Source organism: Lepisosteus platostomus, chromosome 7 (assembly GCF_059453375.1).
Source record: "Lepisosteus platostomus isolate fLepPlt1 chromosome 7, fLepPlt1.hap1, whole genome shotgun sequence".
Taxonomy (NCBI): Eukaryota; Metazoa; Chordata; class Actinopteri; order Semionotiformes; family Lepisosteidae; genus Lepisosteus; species Lepisosteus platostomus.
This window is the reverse complement of record NC_142617.1, coordinates 33,181,588-33,195,267: the sequence shown is the minus strand read 5'-3', so window position 1 is coordinate 33,195,267 and position 13,680 is coordinate 33,181,588. Positions and strand designations below refer to the sequence as shown.

Here is a 13,680-nt window from a genome sequence, read left to right as displayed (position 1 = left end):
CACACATCAGCATAAACAAGGACACACAGTAGCTCATGAGTCCCAGTGACCTCTAAACATACTTACATACTGTACCTGCACAGGATGTTAGAAACAAGACAGAAACCTTCACCAGGAACACATCAACGCACAAAAAAAGAAGCATTTCAGTTCAGAGTACAGCGGAACTGTGCTGTATACCCCAAATAAGACCTTTAGAGATATCTTATTTTAAATTTCTTTACCTAGGTTTGGCCAGTCCATGCACACCGTAGTAGAGACATAAATGCCTTCACTTGATATGCTTAGAGAACTGTTACAACTATGAAAGTGAATTAACAACTGTCTTATGCTGATCACATACAGTATACTGTATATGCCCTAACTCTAACCTCAGCCTTTTTACATGTGGTGTCCTAGTGCTTACATCTGGGGCATTAACGGGGAATTCATTATTAGCTGGTGGCTACCATTTTAATGTGTAACTTTAACAGTATGTTGGCAATTTTGTTGTTGTTATGAACATTCTCAGTCTGCAATCCTGCCGTATTGAGGTGCTTTTGTACCTTTTAATGTCTTACAGGGAGAGGAGTGAGGCCATGTCACTGTATATTTTAATGTCTTACAGGCAGGGGAGTGAGGCCATGTCACTGTATATTTTAATGTCTTACAGGGAGGGGAGTGAGGCCATGTCACTGTATATTTTAATGTATTACAGGGAGGGGAGTGAGGCCATGTCACTGTATATTTTAATGTCTTACAGGGAGGGGATTGAGGCCATGTCACTGTATATTTTAATGTCTTACAGGCAGGGGAGTGAGGCCATGTCACTGTATATTATAATGTCTTACAGGGAGGGGAGTGAGACCATGTCACTGTACCTTTGCACGTCTTGCGGTCAGGCTGGAGGGTGAAGCCCACGGGACAACTGCAGCGTACCCCCGTCACTGCATCATGACATGTGCTGTCACAGCCACCGTTGTTCACTGCACAAGTCTCTGGAGAAACAGACACAGCAAGAAGGAAAGGGAGCTGTCAGTTCTGCCATAAAAGACACAAAACCCTGGATACTGTACTGCCCTTTGCCTGAATGCCTTCACATCTCATTTCATTTCCGTAGTTCGTGTGCATGTGTTTTTCTTCAATCTAACAATATTATTTGATAGAATGTTTCTGACCGTCATCTATAGGCACACATGTAGCTTCTTTGTTTAAATAAATGCAAGGGTGATAGCTGATCATTAAATCCGAAACAAGACACACAGGCCTCAGTTTCTTAGATAACGGCGTCCATCAGTCTCCTAACTCCATTGCTTAAATTATTATATAAAATCTGGTACTCCCAAAATATGCTGCATTTGTAATATGGGGAGGCTGTCTGAAAAGCACAGAATATTTTATTTTGCGATACAGCTTGTACTGTACCTTCAGATTTTTTTTCGTAAGTTATTTTTATTGCACACAATTTAGAATCGCATGCAGGCCCATTTGTTGTTGTAGGGTCTTTGCCAACAGGTTTCAAGCAGTTTAGACTCTATAGAGGTTAAAATAGAAAACAGAAATTCTTAAGGACTAAACAAAAGGTGCATGCTATAGACAATTTAGTACAGACACAGGAGCAAGTAGCCTACGTGATGATGAGATTATATACTACAGTTGAATTTATGTTACAGGGAGATTTTAATTTTCCACAAATTGGGATATTGCTACAGGGAATATAGAAGATAAAATTGATATGGTTGAAAAGGTTAATGAGTACTTCTTAACCCAGTTTACATACACTCCAACTTTGGAGATGCTCTTATTGACTAAATCTTTTCAAACAACAAGGATATGGCTGAGTGGATAGATATGATGCAATCAATGGGAAAATGTGACTGTAATATGGCGTATATTGATGTATATTTTAAATCTTTTAAGCTTGAGTCTAAAATTGGGTTCTAAATCTTAGAAAAGCACATTACGGGGGAATGAGGCTGAGCTGTTACGTGGGAACAGATGGGTACAGAGTAAATAGAAGAAGGATGGTTATACTTCAGAAACAACGTTAAAAGCTCAAATTCATTCCTAAACAATTCCAAGTCTAGGAAAATATGGCCTAAATGGTTTAGTGGAGAAATCAGAAGGATGAGCAACGTACAGCCACTGCTGAAGAAAGACATTAGGACATTTCCTCAAGGAAAATAGAAAGGATTATTGCAAGATGGGAAAAAAATTATACAAAACATGTTTTCAGTACTTCAGACAAACATTTCCAATGTTCAATACAAAGTGATCACCTAAGGTACTGGTAACATACACTCACAAGGGTCATTCTGAGCTGCAGGAAGTGATGCACAAAATGACACATCGGTTAGTGACATAACCCAGACTCAAACTCATAATATGTGTATCTTCAGCTTGTCAAAGTATTTCAGTTCTTTTTGAAGAATATTCTTTTCTGCAGTTATTTCTAAAGTTCATTCCTTTTTGTCTCAGTTTGCTAAGGAAACAAATTATCAGTGGAAAACATCAGAAATCTTTTCTGTCAGGAATGGCATACTGTATATCATACAAATTAATATGACCACTGCCTGTGGTGGTGGATCTTTACTGTGCATCTCATGTCCTCTCAGCACCCTATTGTCTATCATCTTTCCTGAAGCTTTTTACCATGGCAAATATTGAGATGAATATTAACCAAAACCTGAGTTAAAAAAAGCTTTTTGGAGTGAGCACACAGCCTCTCTAACCTTGAAAAATCTAGAACTATCACATAAAATAAGCAATTGGGGTGGTACAATAGCCAGTATAGTACAGTATAATGAGATTTTTAAATTAATATTTGCTTATATTTTTAATGTATATTCTACCTCATAGTGAAATGTGTACAATGTACTATTCTAGAAATTTTATTTTCATACCTGTTTTAAAGGCTTCTGTTTAGAGGGACTTCATTCGACTTTTTATGAGACCAAAAAATTATTTTGTCTTTATCTTACTCTTCTTTGCAATTGAATTTACTTTTAGTACTAAGTGTGCCTTTTATAGCTGTCACCCCAGACAGAAAACCAAACTCCAACACAACTTTGCAACATTTGCTGACTTTATAGCCGTGTATCTCATTATTATGTCAAAATGTCAAATTCTGTCACACGTAACAGAAAAGATAAGACTACTGGCCTTTAAGATATAGTTACACCACATACTTTATTTTTTGTCAGCTATCACTAAACATCAGAATTATTTCTCAATTGTTTTTCTCTAATGCTATATTTTAAGAAGATAATATTCTACCATAATTAACAGCTCACCGATAATGTGGGAAGGGGTTGTCTTCCCCTGCGCTGAACATAAAAACTTTAATTCAGACCTTAAGAGATTCAAAAAAGCAACCTTGTGTGTCTAAAACTAGTGAAACTTCCGAAAGTATTACAGGGGCCAAACAATTACATGTGTTACATCAAAAAACTGTATACTACAGTACTCTGTAATACTGACATGCTTGCATCAGTGATAAATAATTTATAATGTATATTTTAATTTTTTAAAATATTTTTATTGTTGATGTTTTTAAGGATTTTAAATGATAATGTCATTATTCTACCTTCCATAAGACACCACTGAATGGTTTTGATTTCTGAATAGTTAACCATTTCATATAGATATTACCTTTTACCACTGCTGTGGTCTTGGCTACAATCCAGAAAAATGCATTACACTTGGTGCATACCGATCACATTTTAGTTTCTATTCAATTTAGGGGAATAATATAAAGCAAGAATGTTAACATTATGAAGTGTGTTGAGAAACAATTAAAACACATTAAAGGCTGAAAAGCGTGTGATTAAAATAGAAAGAAATAATTTGCTTCATTACGCTGGTGAGTAGATTACTGTTTTTTTGGGGGTGAACAATACTGACTTCGAGCGCTCAGTGAAAATAGCTGTACAATTTGTACGATAGATAAAAATCACTGCAGGTTATGCAAACTCTCGTAAAGTTTCAATTAAAATCGAATGGAGATATCTGAAACTTAGCTAAGCATCTATTGCTCCAATTACTGTTTATTTAATGAGAAAACGCATTTGTTTCCATTACAATTCTATATTCAGCTGCAGAAATCTTTCAGTTTCTTGTTTAGGGAAAAGGGTATTAAAAGGGTATTACTTTTTATTAGTATTTTTTATTGGTATGACAATACCAAGCATTCATTCTAGTGATGTACTGAATGGAACACCATTTAGCTTCTCTCACTCAACCTCTATCTGACAAATAATGCTTGTATGAATTACTAACATTTTGGGCATTCAGAATACTGCAAATTAAATGTCAGTAGTTACGTGATGAACCTACTGAATAGTGAGTGCAATACTCTGTAATGCAAACATGAAGAATTAATTAATTCTTTCAGATCACTGTTAAACTGGGGGAGCTGAACAAAACATCAGTAATTGGCTCAGTAGGCTTACATTGAGAACCTTTCTTTGTGCCATTCTGAGACCAGAAATGAGTGAAATTAATACATATTAAAGTTGTAAGTTCTGTTGTATTCATTACAGATTCATGCTGTCTTAAAAAAAAACAATTAATGGCATTTAACTGAAGCGTTACCAAAGTGGCACAGTCTGTTTGTTAAAATTACACACTGCAGGGCAGTGAAACTTGGCAGCCTTTAGCAGACCATGGAAGAGTGGTGGCATTGTCATGGCTTGTCTGTAAGCAGTGAATAAAAAAAATGAACATGGCCAAGGCAGATTACAGATGCACCCTTTCTATTGAAGGTTTGAACTAGAGTGTAATTTCTAGAACGTTTAGTGAAAATCTTCTGTTGTTTCTTGTTTTAAATCGATGTTTGCAGATTATGATGTTGTTGCAATAATATACTATAAATGCTCTTCTGTATTAGATGCAGGATTGAAATGACACTTTGGTGCATGCCCAGGCTTGAGGTTTTAGTGATTTTCCAATGGTCTGCTGTGGATGTTACTGACATAAACACATTGTATTTTTCAACCAAGATAAGACAGTGGAGCAGAGCCCCTTTTAAGCCCGACTCTGCACTGTGGATTTCAATATCATGTGTACAGTACATATACTTGTCATCCCTCAGAAAAACAGGCAAATGTTTGTATTTTTTACTGCTTTTGTAGCTTTTCTAATTCATTGAACCTACTGATATTGAATGAACTTTTAGATTATGATAATGTGTGACAAGCACACTGTGTGACAAGAATACTGCCAACCCAGAAAACACATTCAGTGTATATCTATTTTCAGTGGCATATCTATTTTATGTTTTTTTTAATGATAATAATAATGATGATAATGTTGCTTTATTAGCCCTATACAATTTCTTGCATTAGGAATTTGTCTTTTCACATACCCCAGCTTGCTCTCCACGAGACACACAGACAGGGAGAGAAGCTTGGGGTTAGAGCACAGGGTCAGCCATTGTACAGCACCCCTGGAGCAGTTGGGGTTAAGGGCCTTGTTCAGGGGCCCAATGGAGTAGGATTCCTCTGCCAGCCGCAGGATACAAACCGGCAACCTTCCAGCCACAGGCGCAGATCCTTAGCCACAGATCCACCACTCCAGTCTGATAATTCTGCTCTTTTTTAAATGACATTTTTAAATGACATTTCAGTAGTTTAGTTCTTAGTTCCTAAGGAATGTGACAGAGATGAAATATGTATAGAGTATTTGGTGTGACTCACTCAGCTGAGGGAATAGCAGTCCATCCAAGAAGATAAGCTGTCCTAAGGATTGAGCTAGAAAGTTTAACGCAAGGGTGTAGATGAGAGGCAGGGGGCATTCAAGAGAGATATGCAAAAGGAAGTGCTGGGTGTGAGACTAGGATCTAATCTTCCTCCTGAATGTCTATTATAAGCACCATTAAACATAAATTCCTCTGTTGCAATATTTTTGTTTTGGAATTCAATTCAATTTGGAAGAATAATGGTTGCAATGCAATTTTGGAATTTTCTGAATTCATTCCTTGGAATTAGTAGGGCTTCATACTTGCTGCTTTAAGATTAAAAATCTTTGTTTTCAACACCTTTCAGAAATGAACCTGAGATATCCACAGAGAAAAAAATAAGGCAGCGTTTCACTTGAGCTATTCTTCTCAACTGCTGTAGCTTGAGTTTTTCACAGGCTTCCTTTAATTTAAAAGAAATCTCCTAGCTGGTCTCCTGCTATGAACTGCCATGCTTTGGTGCTACAGTAAATGGCAAAACCCATTTCCCCAGTTCTGTTAATCAATGCATGTAAGTAGAGACAGAGCCTGGATGAAGTGGATTGTCACAAAAGTGGGGGATTTGTACTGATTGACATTGTACATTGTACATCCTTTACTCAGAAGTACCTCTGAAAGCAAGCATGCAGTTAGTCTGGGATTATTTAGAGGAGGAAGATTTTGCTATCCTTTCTGAATGCTGTTTCAATCCTTCACAAAAGCTGTGCTATAAGAGAGCTTATAATATTGCATGTGTTCACTCTAAAGGGGGTAAATTGATGTTTCTGCCAGCATTTCTTGAGAATGGAAAACTCTAGAGACATTTCTAGTTTCATTATAAAATGAATACTAAATCAGCTCGGTCCTTCATATAGTTTTTTTTTACTTTCACAAAATGCATCAGTTTGAAAGGGTAGGTCTTGTGTTTATTGACCTTTAAAATCCACGGAGATGGAGCAGGTGAGTCCCCTATTCTAAATAAAGCCTATTCTGAACAAGGTCCCTTCTTTGCATAAGGCCCCAAATCAGCCAAGGTCATTCTTTAGAACATTTATTCATTTGTTCAGAGCACCTTTGTAAGAAATGACTTGGTTAGTGAATGCTTACTGCCAGGTTTTTGATAGTCTTTACATCAGTTTAGCCTTCAATTTCAACTCATAAAGCATCATTTTGATGTACAGTAATAACATTTTATACAAGCATTTACTTGCTATTAGTCTTAGATCTCAACTGTAATACATACACTCAATTCAGTTGTTTTTTTTTAATTCCATAATCCACAATGGTAATATTTAGATACTAAAACATATTATTTGGTTATTAAGACAAGAAAATGTGTGATTCTGCTGAACTGGAAAATTTAACAATACTAGAGTTTTGTTATTTAAGTCATTTTTATGTTTAGTACAGAATTAGGAGTGCTGTACTAAAGGGATTTTCTGTCTTTGTCCAGGAAGGCTGATTTGACTGGGTTTAATGTTGTTTTCCACTGACATTCCTGGGTCTTGATATTGAATTCAGCTGGACAGATATCCTCAGAGTTTTAAGCAATAGTCTTATGGGTCTGTGCTTCCAGAATAATGAGATAAAAGCTTATTGCAGTCCAGGATTGTATCTCCAATGCTGTCAAATGATATCACAAATGACCTAAAGGCCCTTAGTGCATAGGGACATCAGGATACACACTTACTTGCTGTGGAAAATAATTATAAAATGCTCTGAGTTAAAGTTTCAAAAGGCCAACGCAGACACAAAAAGAAAGGGTTGGACCAGAGCTGTAAAACAGAGATTGACCTAAAGTTCTGTGCGGCAGAAATGATCTGGGAGTAAGTCTCTATATTAACTAAACTCGTAGTTTCTTTAGTAAAAACATTAAAGAGGGATTTGTTCTTAAAATTTGACGTGGTACTTTTCTGAACACCCTTGCAGCAAAACTGAAGAAACATATAGGTAAAGAGGGGAGGTCCAAGGGCATTAGCCAGATTATCAGGGTGTAGTGGGCAGTGTGTACGGGAATGCGTGCTGGATGAGAGTGTGTCTAGGAGAAAGAGTGACAGACATGACACAGCATTCACAAAGGAACCCAGGAGAGTTGGGGCACAGGTAGGAGACACCTTGGAAAACGGCTGAACCTCAGTTCTTGTACCTCTGCACACCCTCACAGACAGACAGTCAGGACGCCAAGGCTACAGTTCAATCACATCCAAGCCAGGGAACAGACATATTTACCATTGGGTAACAGCTGTGGGGCTGCCTGCTGCTGGACACTTCTTTCCCCTGCACACATTATAAAAACACCGGTTTAGTGCTTGAGAGTTGCCATGGAAACCGGGAAAAAAGATCCCGCCAATCTCTCAACATTCTAAATAAAATATTCACTATGGATCTATGTAGGATACTGTACATGTTAAATTTAACACTGTTGCAATATGGTAAAAATATCTGATAAAAATAGTATCTTAAAAGTAAATTGACTTGGCAGAGGCTTCATATTTAAGTATGAAAATGAATGCATATCAGTATCTCTACAAAATCATTTTATTGATTTTACTATACTTTTTATGAATTGAGCTCTTTTCTTATATATAAAGAGAATGAATTTGTAGCACTGTTGAGAGCTCAGTAAGATTGCGGAATATGGTGAAGCAGTGCTCAAAATTATTGGGACACTTACACATCAAAATCATCTGTGGTATGTCTGTTTATCTTTACTCAAATGTACTTCAGCTAGAGTTTCACCTGGGCATAGGACTAAATGTTTTAATTAAAAAAGAGATCACAAACAACCATCTGCGCCAGTTCTGTTCAGCTCAAGGAAGAGCAGCAAATACACTATGCTGAGTGAAAACCTGTGACCAGCTTTGTGTCAACGATGGTCTTGAGTTGTTACTCAGCTGTTATTCAGCTGCATTCTGTCATCAAATTAAAAAAAAAATAAAGTAAAAATGCTGTCCCATTAACAATGAACACTACTTTAGCCCAATGAAAAGCTCTCTTGAATGTGCTCTCCTTGTGTGTTTGAGACATACTTATTAAAAACCTAGTCTTTCTTATCTGCAGACAGTGAAATTGCCTACATTACCTATGTTAGATAAAACCATTTCATTTATCACTTGGTTACACACTGCACATCAGCATGCATTTCCCTGGCTTACGGTGAAGCCTAGACACACATGATGTAACTGGTTCAATATGGGAGAGGTTTTAAAACGTGACGCAAGGCTTTCAATAGGTATAATACCACGGAAAAAAAAACCCAAGAGTCAGCTGTTTCAGGTCTGTGCACAAACAGCTGGCTCATAGAATTAAAACAATCACTGAATTATAGTAAGCGTTTAAATTCTAAGCAAAAACTACGAATACAAAGCCAAGGTATTGTTAGTAACAGAAGAGAAGAGAGGCCACAGCTGTGCGCATGGTCAGCTAAGAAAAAGGACAAAAGAAAAACAGAGAAATCATACCCAGAGCCAGATCACAGAAGCGTAACACTGATGAATGCAAGCAGGGATTCACAGAACTGATGAAGCTGAGGGCTGCAGGGTTAAACCAGGACAGGAGTGATGGCTGCTCCTAACCTGCCAGAACAGCCCTGGGACTGAGGGAACTTCACTCATGGACGGCTACAGAATGTCAAGAGCAAAGGCTGTACCCCAGCAAAGGAGTCTGTATCATTACAAACTGTACGTGGCACTACCGATCTTCAGGATGCAGTGAGCTACAGAGAACAATTAGAAACCATAGCACATCAAAATACAGCGGCCTCCTCTGTAGTTTCCTCAGGCTGCTCATTCTTTACAGCATATTTTCTAAAGACGTCCATGTCTTGGATGGACTCTATTCCAGGTCAGCTTTGCCAGTAAGCCAGTCCAACGGTTGATACTTTTGGTGTCTCGAGCTGTGAAAACAGCTTGTGATCTAAACACTTTTCTAGTTCAGTAATTGAAAAGCAGCACTTCTTTTACAGCGGCATTATATCATCGGGGTGTTAACACTAACGATGATGTTTATGCAATTAATGGATGCACACAGAATTGTGCCCATGCCCAGCCCCTTCTCTGACAAGCAGGCGGGCCAAAGAGTTCTGTTTAAGTTGACATCAAAGATCCTACCTAACCGTGACATGTGACAGCTGTCTACCTTCGATCTACAGAAAAGCTTCAGTGAGAAACATACATATTTGCCCCTAGAGACGCATAGTGAGCCCAGCAGTTCAGTTGCGGGTCTGGGTTTGTGTATACCAGTGTGTGAGTGCTTGTGTGTGTAAGTATACATTTTTGTGTGCAGAGGTGTGTGTGTGTGTGTGTATGGTGTGTGTGTGGTTAATTTACGAGGATCAGAGATTCTGTGCAACTCTGCATCTGCCTGCTATTTGGGGATGTTTACGATTTGCTGCACTAACAGCTTGAGTACTTCCACATGATGACTTTTTTTGGTTTTGTTTAGTTTCTTACTTTACGGAAACGTATGTGCAAACACACTGGAACTCTGCCCTGAGAGAGTTTTGCAGCGTTGCTAATGGAAATTAAGGGCAAGGCTTAGAAACTGGATGGATTTCTCTGTTAGTCTGATCATTTGAAACACATTAAGTCAATTCTTTTTTTATGTGTCTGGATGCTTTATATCATCTTGAAAGGTCGTTCCGTAAAATTCTACATCATCTACAAAAGCGTTTAAGAAAAGGTCATCCTGTCAGAAATAGTGCAGTTTCATTTCAATTATATTCTAAAATAGAACTGATTGTAAAATAACTTGAACTTTGTTGATATTGATGCATTTTAATTGAATAAAGACCAATCTGGAAACGTTTGCACGTCCTTTGTTTCTTTGAAAAAGAAGATTGACACAGAAAACCCTCAGTGGGGCTGGGCAGGGTGAGCTGTACTAGACTGCATAGCAAGGGCATTAAGAATCAACTGAAGAATCACAGTAAAGCTCGGAAGAATGGCAGCCAAGAAAAGAAGAAACTACGCAAATTGAACACATTTTGTATTCTAAAGAGAGACTAAAGTACTAGACAGTACATAGTAGGATATAACGATTGCAATGAAGGCATATAAGTGGGCAAGAGAAGCTTAGAAAAAGTCGGTTCTGTGTTCAGTGTGCTCTGTGTAGTGTATTGTGCAGACTTCGCCGAACGAGCTTGATGCCATGCAATGCGCTCTTCGCATCTGGCTCAGGGAAGTCAGTTACCCACCACCAGAGAGAGAGGCTGAGCTGTGGACCCCGCCCCAAGAATGATCCGGCACACAGTAATCAAAGAGGATGTGTACACCCCTGGGGACCCCCTCCCTGCCAACTTAAACACGGATGCTTATGAGTCCCCCCCCCCAGCGCCCCCTTCTCCCCAGCCCTGGGGCGGCTGTGACCGCATTCAGCACATGTACAATGCGCTAATTTATTCCAAACACACCATCAGCCAGGGTCAGCTTTCTGCAGTGCCTGCACATGGGAGAAAGCAAACGTTGCACTTGTTGATGAGAAGTATTCACACTTGGGGAAGTCTGTTTTTCTCGACAGTTTATTCGGACTCCACTCTCTCTTCTCCGGAGCTGCTGCGCACAGTAGCCTGCTTTGATTAGCTCATTATTCACACTCTCAGTGGGTCCTTCAAGACGCAGCTTTCATCAAGCTGTTAATTGAAGCAACTCATTTACTTGCTGTTGTTGTTTTTTAAAATGTTCAAAATAATAATAAATGCACGCCCTACTTTTACACAAAAAGTTGATATTTATATAGTGTTTTTTTTAGCTTTGAAAAAATAATCTCAAACACGGGATGCTCTATTAAGGCCACTAATTAGCAGCACCACGAGGCATCCAACTGCAAAGTGGACAGCTGATTCCCCAGAATGGCACTGCAAGCTGGTGACTCAAAGCCCAAAGTGAGACTGTAGAGAATGTTTCAGCGCTTCTCTGGAATCTCTCTGGGATCTGTGTTGCTCTAGGCTGCTCTCTGAAGCTGAGGTGTGAATCTTTGTGTATTCATAATCTTCGAGTTGTGCTGTGCTATCCAGCCATGTCAAATGAAAGTCAGTTTGGATCCTGCTCCTGTGATGCCCCGAGGCAAGGTTATAACTTAAACTTACTGAAACCTGAACTTCTAAACTCTTGAAAACAGGAGAGTAAAGGCCGAAATTCATTGGTAATCTAATGTTGTATAGCACCTACACTGCAAAAAAAAAAGGGAATCCAACCACACTTTTCAACTCTATACTTCACAGACCCGTGGTGACTTCTGGATGAAATGACCATGTACTAGCACTCCCTTGGTGAAGCATGACAGCACCCTGTTCTCTCAGCTACAGTGCCAAACTGCTGTTTTAGTGATCTAGCAAAAGATCACATGCAGAGAAAGCAGGGACTAATGAAGCAAAGCAAAAAGAAAGCTGTAGTGAAGCATCATAATTAGAGATTGGTAAAGGCAGAGGACACCATAGAACTCCCCATACACAAAGACTGTATCCAACATTATTGTGTAGAAAATGCAGTGATGTTGAAGTTGACATCTTGACGTATATTACATGTTGGCTATTCAAAATGATCTTGGATTGTCTTTGGTTAATTACAACTATTTACATAACCACGTCTGTGGATGTGTTTCAAATAAAATCTCATCAATTCAGTTTACAGAATGTACGGTGGATTTATGGGAGGAGGTTGGGTTTAACACCAGAAATGGCATCCTATGAAAGTGCATTCTTACAGCTTTAGGCCACTCACCTTCGCTAAGCGGACATGTATTAAATGGGATCATTCATTTGAGAAAAAAAAGTGGATTGGCAGCTAAAAAAGACAAAGCATATAATATGAATGGCTATTGTAGAGTGATACATAGAATTGGCCATCCACATTTCGGTGCTAAACAGGTAAAATATCGGAATAGGGAATGCAAAACTTATGTTTAGGATGATGGCCAATATTGTTCTATGAAAATCTTTGATGAATCTGTGATCACAGTCACAGTGATGTGGCTTGTGCGTCAGTTGATTTTAAAAGGTTAAGGAACTTTAAACATGCCATTTTATGGAAGAACACCCAACCTGCCCCCACCCACTGATACTGAAGAATAGAAAGCAGCTAGTGGTGAGTCTGTGTTCTGATAAATGAAAACTGAATGACAGAATCATCTGAAAAGTCCTTAGCCCCCCCCAGCCATAAGAACTGACTCACCTACACAGGTCTTGCCATCAGAGTGCAGGGCGAACTTCATGTGACAGCCGCACTTGGGCCCTTGGTCAGTGTCCTCACAGGTGTGCTGGCAGCCCCCATTGCCATAGTTACAAGTCACTGCAAGACAGGGGGTAATCTGTACTGCATTGTAAGGTCACTTGATCCCAGAGAACAGACTTCATGAGCAACCAAGACAGGAAGGTGGGCCACACCTTTCTGTTTGAAACATATGTACGTGTAAGATCAGGCTAGAGGAATACAATCTTGTGCTTTGTTCTGTGTGTGTCCATCCTTGGGCAAATTCATCTTGTAAGGTCCAATAGAGAAGACATGCCACAAATACAAACAATCTACTAATGTGCAAACCTGTGAAACAACTCCTTGTCTATACTCTATCTTCAACTCCATATAAATCAAATACATACAAACTTACTTTTGTGTATATGTGTGAAGTGCTTTTAAGAAGAACAATTCATGAAACTAAATCAGGGCTTTAAATATACATATTTGGCTTCATATAACTGAAATGAAACAAAGAGCCCAGTGACATATTTACAGTATACTATTTTTTATTTGTAACAGCACGTCCAGCACAGGCTATGAATGCATGCTGTAGATCTGAAAACACAAGCGCTCTGAGTATATGTAAGTGTAGAGGACAAAGAGCTTTTTCCAGCCTGGGGAGGGAGCTATGCCAACAATCCACTGTCTATAAAAACACCTGCAGCAACAGAAGGGGAACAATGTGTAAATTATAGCCCCACTCCCCCTTTCTCTTTTCCTGGGCCTTTGCAAAAATGTAGAATAACACTTTTG

At 38.8% G+C, this 13,680-nt stretch overlaps 1 protein-coding gene across 3 annotated transcripts in view; it reads right to left on the bottom strand.

The window, feature by feature from the left end:
• scube3 (signal peptide, CUB domain, EGF-like 3) overlaps positions 1-13,680 on the bottom strand; it is a 114,184-nt gene that overhangs the window by 30,018 nt on the left and 70,486 nt on the right. For 2 of the 3 annotated variants that reach the window (XM_088639900.1, XM_088639899.1), the window contains exons 6-8: positions 12,865-12,981; positions 7,925-7,972; positions 861-977 (exon numbers count right to left, since the gene is read on the bottom strand). In XM_088639900.1, coding sequence (XP_088496026.1) covers positions 861-977; positions 7,925-7,972; positions 12,865-12,981 — 282 coding nt within the window. The remainder of the gene's footprint in view (positions 1-860; positions 978-7,924; positions 7,973-12,864; positions 12,982-13,680) is intronic. The other variant, XM_088639903.1, reaches the window with a different exon arrangement.